At 38.2% G+C, this 14,462-nt stretch overlaps 1 protein-coding gene across 3 annotated transcripts in view; it reads left to right on the top strand.

Moving 5' to 3' along the window:
- Positions 1 to 14,462, top strand: part of SPON1 (spondin 1) — a 747,780-nt gene that overhangs the window by 524,521 nt on the left and 208,797 nt on the right. For all 3 annotated transcript variants that reach the window (XM_053720284.1, XM_053720283.1, XM_053720285.1), the window contains one exon: positions 5,433 to 5,497. In XM_053720284.1, the coding sequence (XP_053576259.1) occupies positions 5,433 to 5,497 (65 nt within the window). The remainder of the gene's footprint in view (positions 1 to 5,432; positions 5,498 to 14,462) is intronic.

Raw genomic sequence — 14,462 nt, 5'->3', positions numbered from 1 at the left:
CTGTTTTATTACTTAAAAATGCTGTGGTCCCTCTCCCCCCCCCCCCTTGTGTGTGTGTGTGTGTGTTTCTCTCTATCTATCCATCTCTCTTCTTATGTGTTGTTCTCCCCCATGGTCTCTTTCTCTCTCTGTCTCTCTTCCTCCCCCTCTGACTCTCTCATCCCTTATGTGTCTCTAACCCTCTGTGTTTGATTGTGTCTCTCTCTCTGTGTCTCTCTCTAACCCTCTGTGTGTGATTGTGTCTCTCTCTCTAATCCTCTGTGTGTGATTGTGTCTCTCTCTCTTTCTCTCTCTCTAACCCTCTGTGTGTGATTGTGTCTCTCTCTATGTGTCTCTCTCTAACCCTCTGTGTGTGATTGTGTCTCTCTCTCTAATCCTCTGTGTGTGATTGTGTCTCTCTCTCTTTCTCTCTCTCTAACTCTCTGTGTGTGATTATGTCTCTCTTTCTTTCTCTCTCTCTCTCTAACCCTCTGTGTATGATTGTGTCTCTCTTTCTCTCTCTCTAACCCTCTGTGTGTGATTGTGTCTCTCTCTAACCCTCTGTGTGTGATTGTGTCTCTCTCTCTTTCTCTCTCTAACCCTCTGTGTGTGATTGTGTCTCTCTCTCTAATCCTCTGTGTGTGATTGTGTCTCTCTCTCTTTCTCTCTCTCTAACCCTCTGTGTGTGATTGTGTCTCTCTCTATGTGTCTCTCTCTAACCCTCTGTGTGTGATTGTGTCTCTCTCTCTAATCCTCTGTGTGTGATTGTGTCTCTCTCTCTTTCTCTCTCTCTAACTCTCTGTGTGTGATTATGTCTCTCTTTCTTTCTCTCTCTCTCTCTAACCCTCTGTGTATGATTGTGTCTCTCTTTCTCTCTCTCTAACCCTCTGTGTGTGATTGTGTCTCTCTCTAACCCTCTGTGTGTGATTGTGTCTCTCTCTCTTTCTCTCTCTCTAACCTCTGTGTATGATTGTGTCTCTCTTTCTCTCTCTCTAACCCTCTGTGTGTGATTGTGTCTCTCTATTTCTCTCTCTCTCTCTCTCTCTCTAACCCTCTGTGTGTGATTGTGTCTCTCTCTCTAACCCTCTGTGTGTGATTGTGTCTCTCTCTCTAACCCTCTGTGTGTGATTGTGTCTCTTTCTCTCTCTCTAACCCTCTGTGTGTGATTGTGTCTCTTTCTCTCTCTCTCTAACCCTCTGTGTGTGAGTGTGTCTCTCTCTCTCTTTCTCTCTCTAACCCTCTGTGTGTGATTATGTCTCTCTTTCTCTCTCTCTCTCTCTCTCTCTCTCTCTCTCTCTCTCTCTCTCTAACCCTCTGTGTATGATTGTGTCTCTCTTTCTCTCTCTCTAACCCTCTGTGTGTGATTGTGTCTCTCTCTTTCTCTCTCTCTCTCTCTAACCCTCTGTGTGTGATTGTGTGTGTCTCTCTCTCTCTAACCCTCTGTGTGTGATTGTGTCTCTTTCTCTAACCCTCTGTGTGTGATTGTGTCTCTTTCTCTCTCTCTAACCCTCTGTGTGTGATTGTGTCTCTTTCTCTCTCTCTCTCTAACCCTCTGTGTATGATTGCGTCTCTCTCTCTCTTTCTCTAACCCTCTGTGTGTGATTGTGTCTCTCTCTCTAACCCTCTGTGTGTGATTGTGTCTTTCTCTCCCTCTTTCTTTCTCTCTCTCTCTAACCCTCTGTGTGTGATTGTGTCTTTCTCTCTCTCTCTAACCCTCTGTGTGTGATTGTCTCTCTCTCTCTTTCCCTCTCTAACCCTCTGTGTGTGATTGTGTCTCTTTTTCTCTCTCTCTCTCTAACCCTCTGTGTGTGATAGTGTCTCTCTCTCTCTCTTTCTCTCTCTCTTTCTCTCTCTAAAACCCTCTGTGTGTGATTGTGTCTCTCTCTCCCTCCCTAACCCTCTGTGTATGATTGTGTCTCTCTCTCTTTCTCTCTCTCTAACCCTCTGTGTGTGATTGTGTCTCTCTCTCTTTCTCTAACCCTCTGTGTATGATTGTGTTTCTCTCTCTCTAACCTTCTGTGTGTGATTGTGTCTCTCTCTCTTTCTCTAACCCTCTGTGTATGATTGTGTCTCTCTCTATTTCTCTCTCTCTCTAACCCTCTGTGTATGATTGTGTCTCTCTTTCTCTCTCTCTAACCCTCTGTGTATGATTGTGTCTCTCTTTCTCTCTCTCTAACCCTCTGTGTGTGATTGTGTCTCTCTTTCTCTCTCTCTAACCCTCTGTGTATGATTGTGTCTCTCTTTCTCTTTCTCTAACCCTCTGTGTGTGATTGTGTCTCTCTTTCTCTAACCCTCTGTATGTGATTGTGTCTCTCTCTCTTTCTCTCTTTATGACATCTTTTCTTTATGACATCTTGAAAAATGTAACAAAAAAGAAAAAATAACATTTAAAAAAAAATATCCAATTTCCACAAAATAGCAGTTTCAGGAATGGGAAAAAATGCTTATATGAAAAACAGAAGCAAATGTCATAGCCCTCTGTAACAAATGAAAGCAGAGAGCACAATAGAAGAGACTTAAAAAAACAAAATTTTCGGCGCCAAAAACGACGCTAACAAAGATGACACAAATGCTAAGAAAAAAACTTTTGGCGCCAAGGTTAACAGGAAATGACACAATTTGCGTCATTAACATTTGCGCCAAAAAATTTGCATCATCAAGGACGCAAAAAATGACGTGACTCGCATCACAACAAACGCAAACTTTGCGGTCAAAAAAATTGCGCCAAAGATGACGCAATAAATAGAAGTATTTTGCGCCATCGCAAGCCTAATTTGCCTGTGAAAATTTGAAAAAACAAGACCAAAGTTACAACTAGCTGAAACCTCAGGTAAGTAAAAGAATACTAAATTTCTCTCAAACATAATTTTCATGCTGAAATTGTTAGACTGCAAAGAGAAATAAACATAGACCTGACTCATGGCAAATATATGCAATATATATTTAAACTTTAAAAATATAACGTGCCAAACATAGCTGAGAGTGTCTTAACAAACGATATATACTGAAGACACCCATCCACATATAGCAGACAGCCAAACCAGTACTGAAACATATCAGCAGTGGTAACGGTAGAGGAGTATAATGTCGATCTGTAAAGGGAGGTGGCAGATGAATTCCCACGACCAAATTTACAGAGAGCCTTAGAATAGATTTCCCATAGGCAAAAACATGGCATCATTAGGCAAATACTCCCTTCACATCGCTCAGACAAACACTGTACTCTGAGAGGAACTGGGCTTCAAATGCTTAGAAGCGCCTTTCATAGAAGAAACCAAGCACAACTTGCTTCACCATCCTCCAACGAAGGCAAAGTTTATAAAACTGAAGTATGAGTGAGGTGGGAGGTATTTATAGGCATTTTGAGGTTTGGGCAACTTTGCCCCCTCCAGGTAGGAATGTATATCACATAAGTCTCTAGCTCATGGACTCTTGCCACTTACATGAAAGAAAGATTAATTATGAAAATACAAATATATTGTAATGTAGGTGTCCTTAAATATAAAAAATAAAAAGTACATTTTTAGGTCTTTTGATTTTAGAATTTATTTTTCTGTTTAATTGAAAAATTTAAATTTTTTGTTAAAATCAATAACAGTACTTATTTTAAAAGCACTAGAGTGTTATTATCTTTAATAGTCAAATTAGGTGTTGTTATCAATGTTGCAGATTTTAGAGTCTGGATGATCACATAGAAAAATTATTGCACACATTTATATTTCATTTTTACTACAGCCAATCTGATTACTATGCTTACAGTATATAGGATCTTACAATTGCTTCCATTTTCAGGTGTTTTTCTATTAGGGTAATACGTATTTTGAGTATGTTGACACAAAACCCCCCTGTTAAGCCAACTAGCAGAGGGGAAAATACTTCTACAATTACAAAAATAACATGGTCTAAATTTCAGATTATAAATATGAATTTCATAGAATTTGTTTTTTGCAAGTGCAAATTTGTTTTATTACAATTTTTACTTTTCCCCTTAAAGTGTTTCTTTCCTACACCACTTAAATTTAATATATATAAAAGAAAAATCATAAAATGAGTTTTATATTTGTTAGGGTTTTTAATGCAATTAAACAATTTACTTCAATTTTTTTATTTATTCTTTTTAAATGTTTTTTTTTTTTTTAACTTACCATTGTTTGTGAGACATTCTAATATATGTATCGCCTACACATACTTAAAAGCAGGGAATACCCCTTTGTGAGACCCACTGCCATTATTTAAGAGAGGCACATATTGTTTGAGATATCTGTTGGTGCTTCCTGTTCCCGTCATTTTGATGCTTGATAGACAATATGCCATTTGATCCATAATAGGACAAGTTAAAAAGGGTTGACAAATGGAGTTTCCTAGGAATGTTTTTGTTAAACATTGCACATAATTCTCAATATAATTAATAATTGTGAAACTTTTTTATACTCAAATACAGTGGGAAAAAAATACAGTTTGTAAAATTCTAATTTCATTTCTAGCAACTATATAAGTAATCACCTATTTTATTCCAGTGTGGTCATTCGGATGGTTGACTGCAGGGCTTTTCATAAGCCAGGAATAAAAAGATGTTGTTTGTCTCTAGTAGAAAAATATGTTTTCCTCACAAGCATAATATATGTTCTGGATAACAAAAACCGGAGAGAGAAAGGAAAAAAATATCAGCCAGTTCCACAGACCAGAAGTTTGTATACATTCCCTTCCTGTTACTGTTAAAAGCAGTAACAAAATAAACCACTTTAACATAACACACACATGCACACACACACACACATATATATATATATATATATATATATATATATATATATAGAGAGAGAGAGAGAGAGAGAGAGAGAGAGAGAGAGAGAAAGAGAGAGAGACAGACAGAGAGAGACACACAGACAGAGAGAGAGACAGAGAGAGACAGGCAGACAGAGATAGAGAAAGATGGCTTTTGTGGACAACCTAGACATTTCTTTAGTTTAATGTCCTTTTAAATCAGACTACAAACTGTTCTTACTGTATTAGTATCATTTGTTATGTTTACCACTTTAACATAACACACACACACATATATATAGAGAGAGACAGAGAAAGAGAGACACAGACAGAAAGAGAGAGAGAGACACATACAGAAAGAGAGAGAGAGACACAGGCAGACAGAAAGAGAGAGAGAGTCAGAAGGAGAGAGAGATGGCTTTTGTGCACAACCTAGAGATTTCTTTAGTTTAATGTCCTTTTAAATCAGACTACAAACTGTTCTTACTAGTATCATTGTTTAGAGGCTTATTAATAATCTGGGTACAAACTGTATAAGTGATGATGTATACTGTGGCTTTAGTATATGATTTTGTACAGAGGAAAGTATTTATTTATCAGACAAGAGTAAGTGTAATGGGCACATATTCAGTAAGCAGGTTGTGTATGTTAAAAAGACTGACATTTGCTATTCTCGGTCTGTTTTTCAGGGAGATGAAGTACTGACGGTGGTCAAAGCCAAGGCTCAGTGGCCGGCCTGGCAACCTCTGAATGTGTAAGTAGAGATGCAGATGTTACCTTTATTGATTCACTTATTGTAAATTTTGGAGATATATAAAAGTGTTGTGAAAAACAAACAACCTGCAATTAGAAAATTATTTAATTAGATGTCCTTATTGGACTTTTTCTTGCCTTCACCTAAGTGTTAAACCACTGTAAAGGTGTTAAACACATAGGACATTGCCATTCAAGAGATGATGTCAACTAAGTGACCACAGATGATCAAAGTCACTCAACCAATCTGGGGCAACATAGGTCCATATTGCCATCTATCACCGACTATCTTCAGCTCGGGATAAGCAGCAAAACTGCCACACTGTACCTGGTTTTAAAGTGACATGAAACCCAAATTGTTTTCATTCATGATGCTGATAGAGTGTACATATGTACACCACTTACCAATTTACTTCTATTATCAATTTTACTTCATTCTCTTGGTATCCATTCGTGAAGCTAGCTGAACACATTGGTAAGTCAATCACAAGTGACATATTTGTGCAGCCACCAATCAGCAGCTAGCACCCAGCTCCTGAGCCTACCTAGGAATGCTTTGTTATCAAAGGATACCAAGAGAATACAGGAAATAAGATAAAAGAAGTAAATTGTAAAGTTTTTTTAAAATTGTATGCTCTATCTGAATCATGAAATAAAAATGTTGGGTTGCATGTCCCTTTAACTACATATCTCACCACTTTGTGAGTTAAATATGAATGCACAATAGCAAGTAGTTAGCAGTTAATACATGATTTTCAAAAGAGCTAAATGCAAAACAGTATTTCAAATTGTGTGTAAAAAGCAATACTTCACAGACAACTTGTAATACCATACACAAGTTTACTATTACCACTTTAAACTATAAGTGTGCGCTGTTTATGTGTTGGGTACATTAGAAAAGCTTTAGTTAAACATGTTGCCTTTTTTACAATTAGACATGTGCAGCTTCGAAAAATGTAGTTTGTACAACTCTTTTGGAACACACATTCTGAGAAATTAGTTTTTCTGTATATTCGTCTGCTGTACAGTTTTGTTAAAAATTAAATGAATGCTGAATATTGAGGGAACATTTACATTCACTTGTGTTCTTTGCTACAGGTCAAAACGTTTACTTATAGCCTCAGACTTACCTCAGATTGCTGGAGAGCCACTCAAACCCTGACCCTGCGGCAGATCCCAGGGTCTGTGCCTAAGAACCTTCTCTTTAATGCAGGCCCCTGGAATCCGCTGTACTAAGTATACACTGTGTGTACTTCAGAGTTCAGAGTGACTCTGAGAGTCTGTCAGTCATGATCATCTGACAGAGCCATCAGCGCAGTGGCAGCCATGATCTCTGTAATAGCTGCTAGCCACAGTCTCTGACTTACACTTTGTTGTCCTTAAACTTACTAGTACTGTACTACTCATTAGCTTAGAATAGAGCAGAGGAGCAATGAGTCCCAATGAAAGCAAAAAATACCTTTCTAGTACTGCGTCGTGAGTCGACGTGACTGTCTGTGTCTGTAGTGCACTCAGTCTCAGTTATGTCCAGTCCTCTGTCACTATCTCTCAGCCAGGCTCTGCTCCGCTCCACACACCGTCACGTTGTCTCTCACATCTGTCACCACTGTGACTAGTCACTTACCGCATGATGGAGGTCATGAAGTCCAGTGCCTGCCTGCCTGCCTGCTCCCAGTGCTCAGAGATCACGTGTGCACATGTGTGGCTCCCTCCATACATGGGCGGCGTGTGAGCTGACAGGAAGGTGGGCAAAAGTAGGAAAACATCTCGTGATGTCGGTAAAAGCCGGGTCACGTGACTGCCGCACGGAGAAATTTTTTAAATTAATAAAATAATAATAACCGGTTAACGCCAACATAGTGCCAGTGCCGCCCCCTCAAATCTGTCGCCCTAGGCACCGGCCTTGTTGGCCTATGCATAAATACACCCCTGATACTGATGCATTTCATCAGTATTTCTTTGATTTCTTAAATTAGTTAAAGGGACAGTCTAGTCCAAAATAAACTTTTATGATTAAGATAGAGAATGTAATTTTAAACAATTTACCAATTTTGCTTTGTTCTCTTGGTATTCTAAGTTGAAAGCTAAACCTAGGAGGTTCATATGCAAATTTCTAAGCCCTTTAAGGCCGCCTCTTCTCTCAGGGCCTTTTGACAGTTTTTACCACTAGAGGGTGTTAGTTCATGTGTGTCATATAGATAACACTGTGCTCACGCACGTGGAGTTCCAGTGAGCCAGCTCTGATTGGATAAAATGCAAGTCTGTCAAAAGAACTGAAATAAGGGGGCAGTTTGCAGAGGCTTAGATATAAGGTAATCAAAGAGGTAAAAAGTGTATTTATATAACTGTGTTGGTTATGCAAAACTAGGGAATGGGTAATAAAGGGATTATCTATCTTTTTAAACAATAACAATTCTAGTGTAGACTGTACCTTTAAAGGGATAATAAAACCCAAAAAAATATTTTGTGATTTAGACAAAGGGCACTATTTTCAAAATGTTTCCAATTTACTTATATTATCAAATTGTCTTTGTTCCCATGATATTCTGTGTTGAAGAGATACCTAGGTAAATGCACAAGCCTATAGTTGAAATGCATTTTAACAAATAACTACTGATTGTGTATACAAGGCTGAGTGCAAAATAACACACCACATTATCAGTTGTGCTTTAATTGCAATGTGGCCCAAAATGATTTCCAATCATTAGTGCAGTAAAGAAATAGTCTTGTGCATTAGATCATTCTGATGGCACTTATATGTGCCTTTAACTCTTGTATTTATACAGCTCCATTATTCATGTTGTAGACTGCTCCATTATAGCCACGGTGTCCCTAAAGACAATGAGCAGTTCGGTAAAATGAACATTAATGAGCTGACGTCACTTAGGGAATTATCTCAGAATTTATATCCATAGAAATGCCTGGTTCTAATGAGAGAGCTTTAGGAAGTCTGTTAGCTATGTGCTCAGGACAGTATTGGATCTTTAAGAAGACATATGGACCTGACCTTTAGTAAATACATTAAATCTTCTCTGTTTTATCTAAAAGAAAGGATTCCAAAATATATTACAGTGTTTTGTTATTTTGAAAAACTGATGTTCCTGAGCTGAATGCACCATTTTTTTTTATGTGGAAATTGTCCCTATCAGGAATATAACAATAGATATATCCAGCTAGTACAGTAACATTTTTACTTTAATATTTAATGGTGTAACTGAGGCTTTTGTATATAAATTATAGAAAACTTTTAAATACAACATCCTAAAGTCTTGATAATATTTTGCCACCTGTTCTTAAGTTCTCATTCTCTTTAAAGTGAAATAGAAGTTAAAAATAAAAACAAACCTCAAACTACAAGTTAAGAAGCAGGGCGGTCATAAGAATGATGCCTCCTTGTCTCTCCACTTCCTCAGTCAGGTGTAGAAGAGTTAAAGGGACAGTCTAGTCAAAGTCAGATAGTGAATGTAATTTTAAACAACTTTACAATGTACTTTTTTCATTAATTTTTCTTTGTTCTCTTGGTATTGTTTAGTTGAAAGCTAAACCTAGGCTGACTCATTTGCTAATTTCATAGCCCTTGAAGGCTGCCTCTAATCTGAATGCACTTGGACAGTTTTTCCACAACTAGAGGGCATTAGTTCATGTGTGTCATATAGATAGCATTGTCTTCACGTACGTGGAGTTACCTAGAAGTCAGCACTGATTGGCTTCTGTCAAAAGAACTGAAATAAGGGGGGACAGTCTGCAGAGGCTTAGCTACAAGGTAATCACAGAAGAAAATAGTGTATTAATATAACTGTGTTGGTTATGCAAAACTGGTGAATAGGTAATAAATGGATTATCTATCTTTTTAAACAATAAACATTCTGTAGTAGTCTGTCCCTTTAAAATATGTTTTAAACAAGTATATTCTACACCACTATAGTGGCCTCAATTCATAACAAAGAGTGAATTATCACAATAATATTAGTCCATCTGTTAAATGAAGATCAATTTCATGTGCAAGCACAGGTTTACTAATACTTAACATATGTGTAAACTGTCCCCTTAAATCACCCTGGGCTGACACACTCCAGTGATTGACAGACCCTACTCTTGCATGATCGGTTACATGAGAGTAGGGAGTGGGACAGAACAAGGTCTGGAATAAGTTCCCTGCCTGGAAACTTTATCATTAAAAAAGGATAGCAGAAGTGAGAGGAAAATCTGATTATAGCAGTTTTTTTTTTAAATTGTACACTTTAATTGAATCAAGAAAAGCGTCCATGTCCCTATAAATTTCAGTCCCATGGCACATTGTGGGAATTGATTCCATCTATTGCTTACATCTGCTGTAAGGATTTTAGCAGCACTACGCAGAAGACCATTTAAATATAACATCCAGTTTTTATTGGCTAAAATATATAAAGTTTAAATAGAAAATGCTATTAAATGCACATTAGTTCAGCATAGCTTTTTTTTATACGCTTATTTTATTGCTTAAAAAACACATTATTAATAAGTGCAAAGGTTGTTAATTTAGGTTAATAACGATTTACTCATATGATTCATTCAAATGCTGAAGTGACCTAATTTAACAGCGTATTGCCTATTAGAGCTGACTTGATTTTCAATGAATGTTTTTCTCTCTTCATGACCAATTGATAAAAGAATAAACCAGAAGAGAACAAATTAGATTGAAAATTGTTGTTTTGCTCAATTAATTAACCTTAATCTGAGCAGTTAAATAAAAAAAAAAAAAAGAAGTTGATAAGAAACTTCAAATATTTTTTTTTATATAGATCAAGATGATAAGACGATAATCTTTTTATATATGAAAAAATAAATTCTGATCTAAAAGTTTAAAGGCATTTTGTTCTTGGTTTCATTAAAAATATTATGGGCTAGATTACAACTGGAGCGCTAATTTATAGCATGCTCGCAATTGGGCAAATTTACTTTGGCTGGTTATTGCTACCACAAGCTTGGGTAGCAATTAGCACTCAGAAAATTAACCAGAGATCAGATCTCTGGTTAATTTTCTAAAAGTGCCCCAAATGCCCTCAAAATAGAGGACATTATAGTTTTTTTTACTAAAAAAAAGTAGCATTTGTTGTAAAAATAATAAAAAAAACCTGTCCTAGGCAGTTTTAACGGGTTAAAGTTGACGACTGTTGGGTATTAGAAAAAAAACAGTTACATTGTGGTCTATGGGAACTGTGCGTTCCCAGCAAATATATATGTATATGCTTATATACACACATATATATATATATACAGGGAGTGCAGAATTATTAGGCAAGTTGTATTTTTGAGGATTAATTTTATTATTGAACAACAACCATGTTCTCAATGAACCAAAAAACTCATTAATATCAAAGCTGAATAGTTTTGGAAGTAGTTTTTAGTTTGTTTTTAGTTATAGCTATTTTAGGGGGATATCTGTGTGTGCAGGTGACTATTACTGTGCATAATTATTAGGCAACTTAACAAAAAGCAAATATATACCCATTTCAATTATTTATTTTTACCAGTGAAACCAATATAACATCTCAACATTCACAAATATACATTTCTGACATTCAAAAACAAAACAAAAACAAATCAGTGACCAATATAGCCACCTTTCTTTGCAAGGACACTCAAAAGCCTGCCATCCATGGATTCTGTCAGTGTTTTGATCTGTTCACAATCAACATTGCGTGCAGCAGCAACCACAGCCTCCCAGACACTGTTCAGAGAGGTGTACTGTTTTCCCTCCTTGTAAATCTCACATTTGATGATGGACCACAGGTTCTCAATGGGGTTCAGATCAGGTGAACAAGGAGGCCATGTCATTAGATTTTCATCTTTTGTATCCGTTCTGGCCAGCAACGCTGTGGAGTACTTGGACGCGTGTGATGGAGCATTGTCCTGCATGAAAATCATGTTTTTCTTGAAGGATGCAGACTTCTTCCTGTACCACTGCTTGAAGAAGGTGTCTTCCAGAAACTGGCAGTAGGACTGGGAGTTGAGCTTGACTCCATCCTCAACCCGAAAAGGCCCCACAAGCTCATCTTTGATGATACCAGCCCAAACCAGTACTCCACCTCCACCTTGCTGGCGTCTGAGTCGGACTGGAGCTCTCTGCCCTTTACCAATCCAGCCACAGGCCCATCCATCTGGCCCATCAAGACTCACTCTCATTTCATCAGTCCATAAAACCTTAGAAAAATCAGTCTTGAGATATTTCTTGGCCCAGTCTTGACGTTTCAGCTTGTGTGTCTTGTTCAGTGGTGGTCGTCTTTCAGCCTTTCTTACCTTGGCCATGTCTCTGAGTATTGCACACCTTGTGCTTTTGGGCACTCCATTGATGTTGCAGCTCTGAAATATGGCCAAACTGGTGGCAAGTGGCATCTTGGCAGCTGCACGCTTGACTTTTCTCAGTTCATGGGCAGTTATTTTGCGCCTTGGTTTTTCCACACGCTTCTTGCGACCCTGTTGACTATTTTGAATGAAACGCTTGATTGTTGGATGATCACGCTTCAGAAGCTTTGCAATTTTAAGAGTGCTGCATCCCTCTGCAAGATATCTCACTATTTTTGACTTTTCTGAGCCTGTCAAGTCCTTCTTTTGACCCATTTTGCCAAAGGAAAGGAAGTTGCCTAATAATTATGCACACCTGATATAGGGTGTTGATGTCATTAGACCACACCCCTTCTCATTACAGAGATGCACATCACCTAATATGCTTAATTGGTAGTAGGCTTTCGAGCCTATACAGCTTGGAGTAAGACAACATGCATAAAGAGGATGATGTGGTCAAAATACTCATTTGCCTAATAATTCTGCACTCCCTGTATATATATATATATGTGTGTGTTAATATGTGTATATATACACATATTAACACATATATATTTGTATATAATCATATACATATATATTTACACCTTGCTGTGATCGGAACGCTACTTAACCACTTTGCTGCGCGAGGTTCTCATGCCGTATCTCACGGCATGTTAATGAGGCTCCCATAGGAGCTTATGGAAGCGCACTGTCGTGAGCGCAATGCTTCCCAGTAATACAAATGCGAGTTTGCATTTACATTGATGTAAACTTGTAATACCAGCGCACATTAGTGTGCGCTGGTATTACTCAGTGGAGTGCTAATATCGCTTTCCCGAAAGCGATATTTAGCACCCCACTTGTAATCTGGCCCTATATATAAAGAAAGAGGAAATAATTAAGAAAATATTATGAACCCCTGATAATCTTTTTGAGGAAGCGGGAAATCAATAGCGACAGTGTCAGGGGTCTTCCTTTTAACTTGCACACTCTGGGCCAGATTATGAATGGAGCACAAACCTTTGCGCACAAGCGATAAGGTGTTTATTGCAGATGTTTAAGCTCTACGGATTTACTGCTGGTATTACGTGTTGAAAGTAAATGCAATCGCTTGAGCACAATCACGATTTTTTCTAGAATGATTACCGCAACTTCAGAGCTCTGGTTAACTTTCATGAAACTAACAATTTACACAAAACATATCAAAAATAGAATACAAAGTACAGTTAAACTCATAATAACACTATCTAATAAGCATTAATCCCAAAAAATATTGCACACAAAAGATTTAGGGCTCAAAGATATGAAAAACATTATTTTATAGTGCTTGGTGTTATTATACTGATGCAGATCCCACTGATCCTATAACCAGCCCTCCTCTGGCTATACCCATGTGCCAGTGTCACTACTGTGTCATTATACAGTGCTGGGTGTTATTATACTGATGCAGATACCACTGACCCTATAACCAGCCCTACTCTGGCTATACCCATGTGCCAGTGTCACTACTGTGTCATTATATAGTGCTGGGTGTTATTATACTGATGCAGATACCACTGATCCTATAACCAGCCCTCCTCTGGCTATACCCATGAGCCAGTGTCACTACTGTGTCATTATATAGTGCTTATTGTTATTATACTGATGCAGATACCACTGGTCCTATAACCAGCCCTTCTCTGGCTATACCCATGTGCCAGTGTCACTACTGTGTCATTATATAGTGCATGGTGTTATTATACTGATGCAGATACCACTGATCCTATAACCAGCCCTCCTCTGGCTATACCCATGTGCCAGTGTCACTACTGTATCATAATATAGCGCTGGGTGTTATTATACTGATGCAGATACCACTGACCCCAGCCCTTGTCTGGCTATACCCATGTGCCAGTGTCACTGTGTCATTATATAGTGCTTGGTGTTATTATACTGATGCAGATACCACTGACCCTATAACCAGCCCTTGTCTGGCTATACCCATGTGAAAGTGTCACTAATGTGTCATTATATAGTGCTGGGTGTTATTATACTGATGCAGATAACACTGATCCTATAACCAGCCCTTGTCTGGCTATACCCATGAGCCAGTGTCACTGTGTCATTATATAGTGCTTGGTGTTATTATACTGATGCAGATACCACTGACCCTATAACCAGCCCTTGTCTGGCTATACCCATGTGCCAGTGTCACTACTGTGTCATTATATAGTGTTGGGTGTTATTATACAGATGCAGATACCACTGGTCCTCTAACCAGCCCTTGTCTGGCTATACCCATGTGCCAGTGTCACTACTGTGTCATTATATAGTGCTGGGTGTTATTATACTGATGAAAATACCACTGACCCTATAACCAGCCCTTGTCTGGCTATACCCATGTGCCAGTGTCACTACTGTGTCATTATATAGCGCTGGGTGTTATTATACTGATGCAGATACCACTGACCCTATAACCAGCCCTTGTCTGGCTATATGCATGTGCCAGTGTCACTACTGTGTCATTATATAGCGCTGGGTGATATTATACTGATGCAGATACCACTGACCCTATAACCAGCCCTTGTCTGGCTATACCCATGTGCCAGTGTCACTACTGTGTCATTATATAGCGCTGGGTGTTATTATACTGATGCAGATACCACCCTATAACCATCCCT

The sequence above is a fragment of the Bombina bombina genome, chromosome 7 (genome assembly GCF_027579735.1).
Source record: "Bombina bombina isolate aBomBom1 chromosome 7, aBomBom1.pri, whole genome shotgun sequence".
Lineage (NCBI taxonomy): Eukaryota > Metazoa > Chordata > Amphibia > Anura > Bombinatoridae > Bombina > Bombina bombina.
The sequence above is the reverse complement of the archived record's forward strand: the minus strand, read 5'-3'. Positions and strand labels throughout refer to the sequence as shown.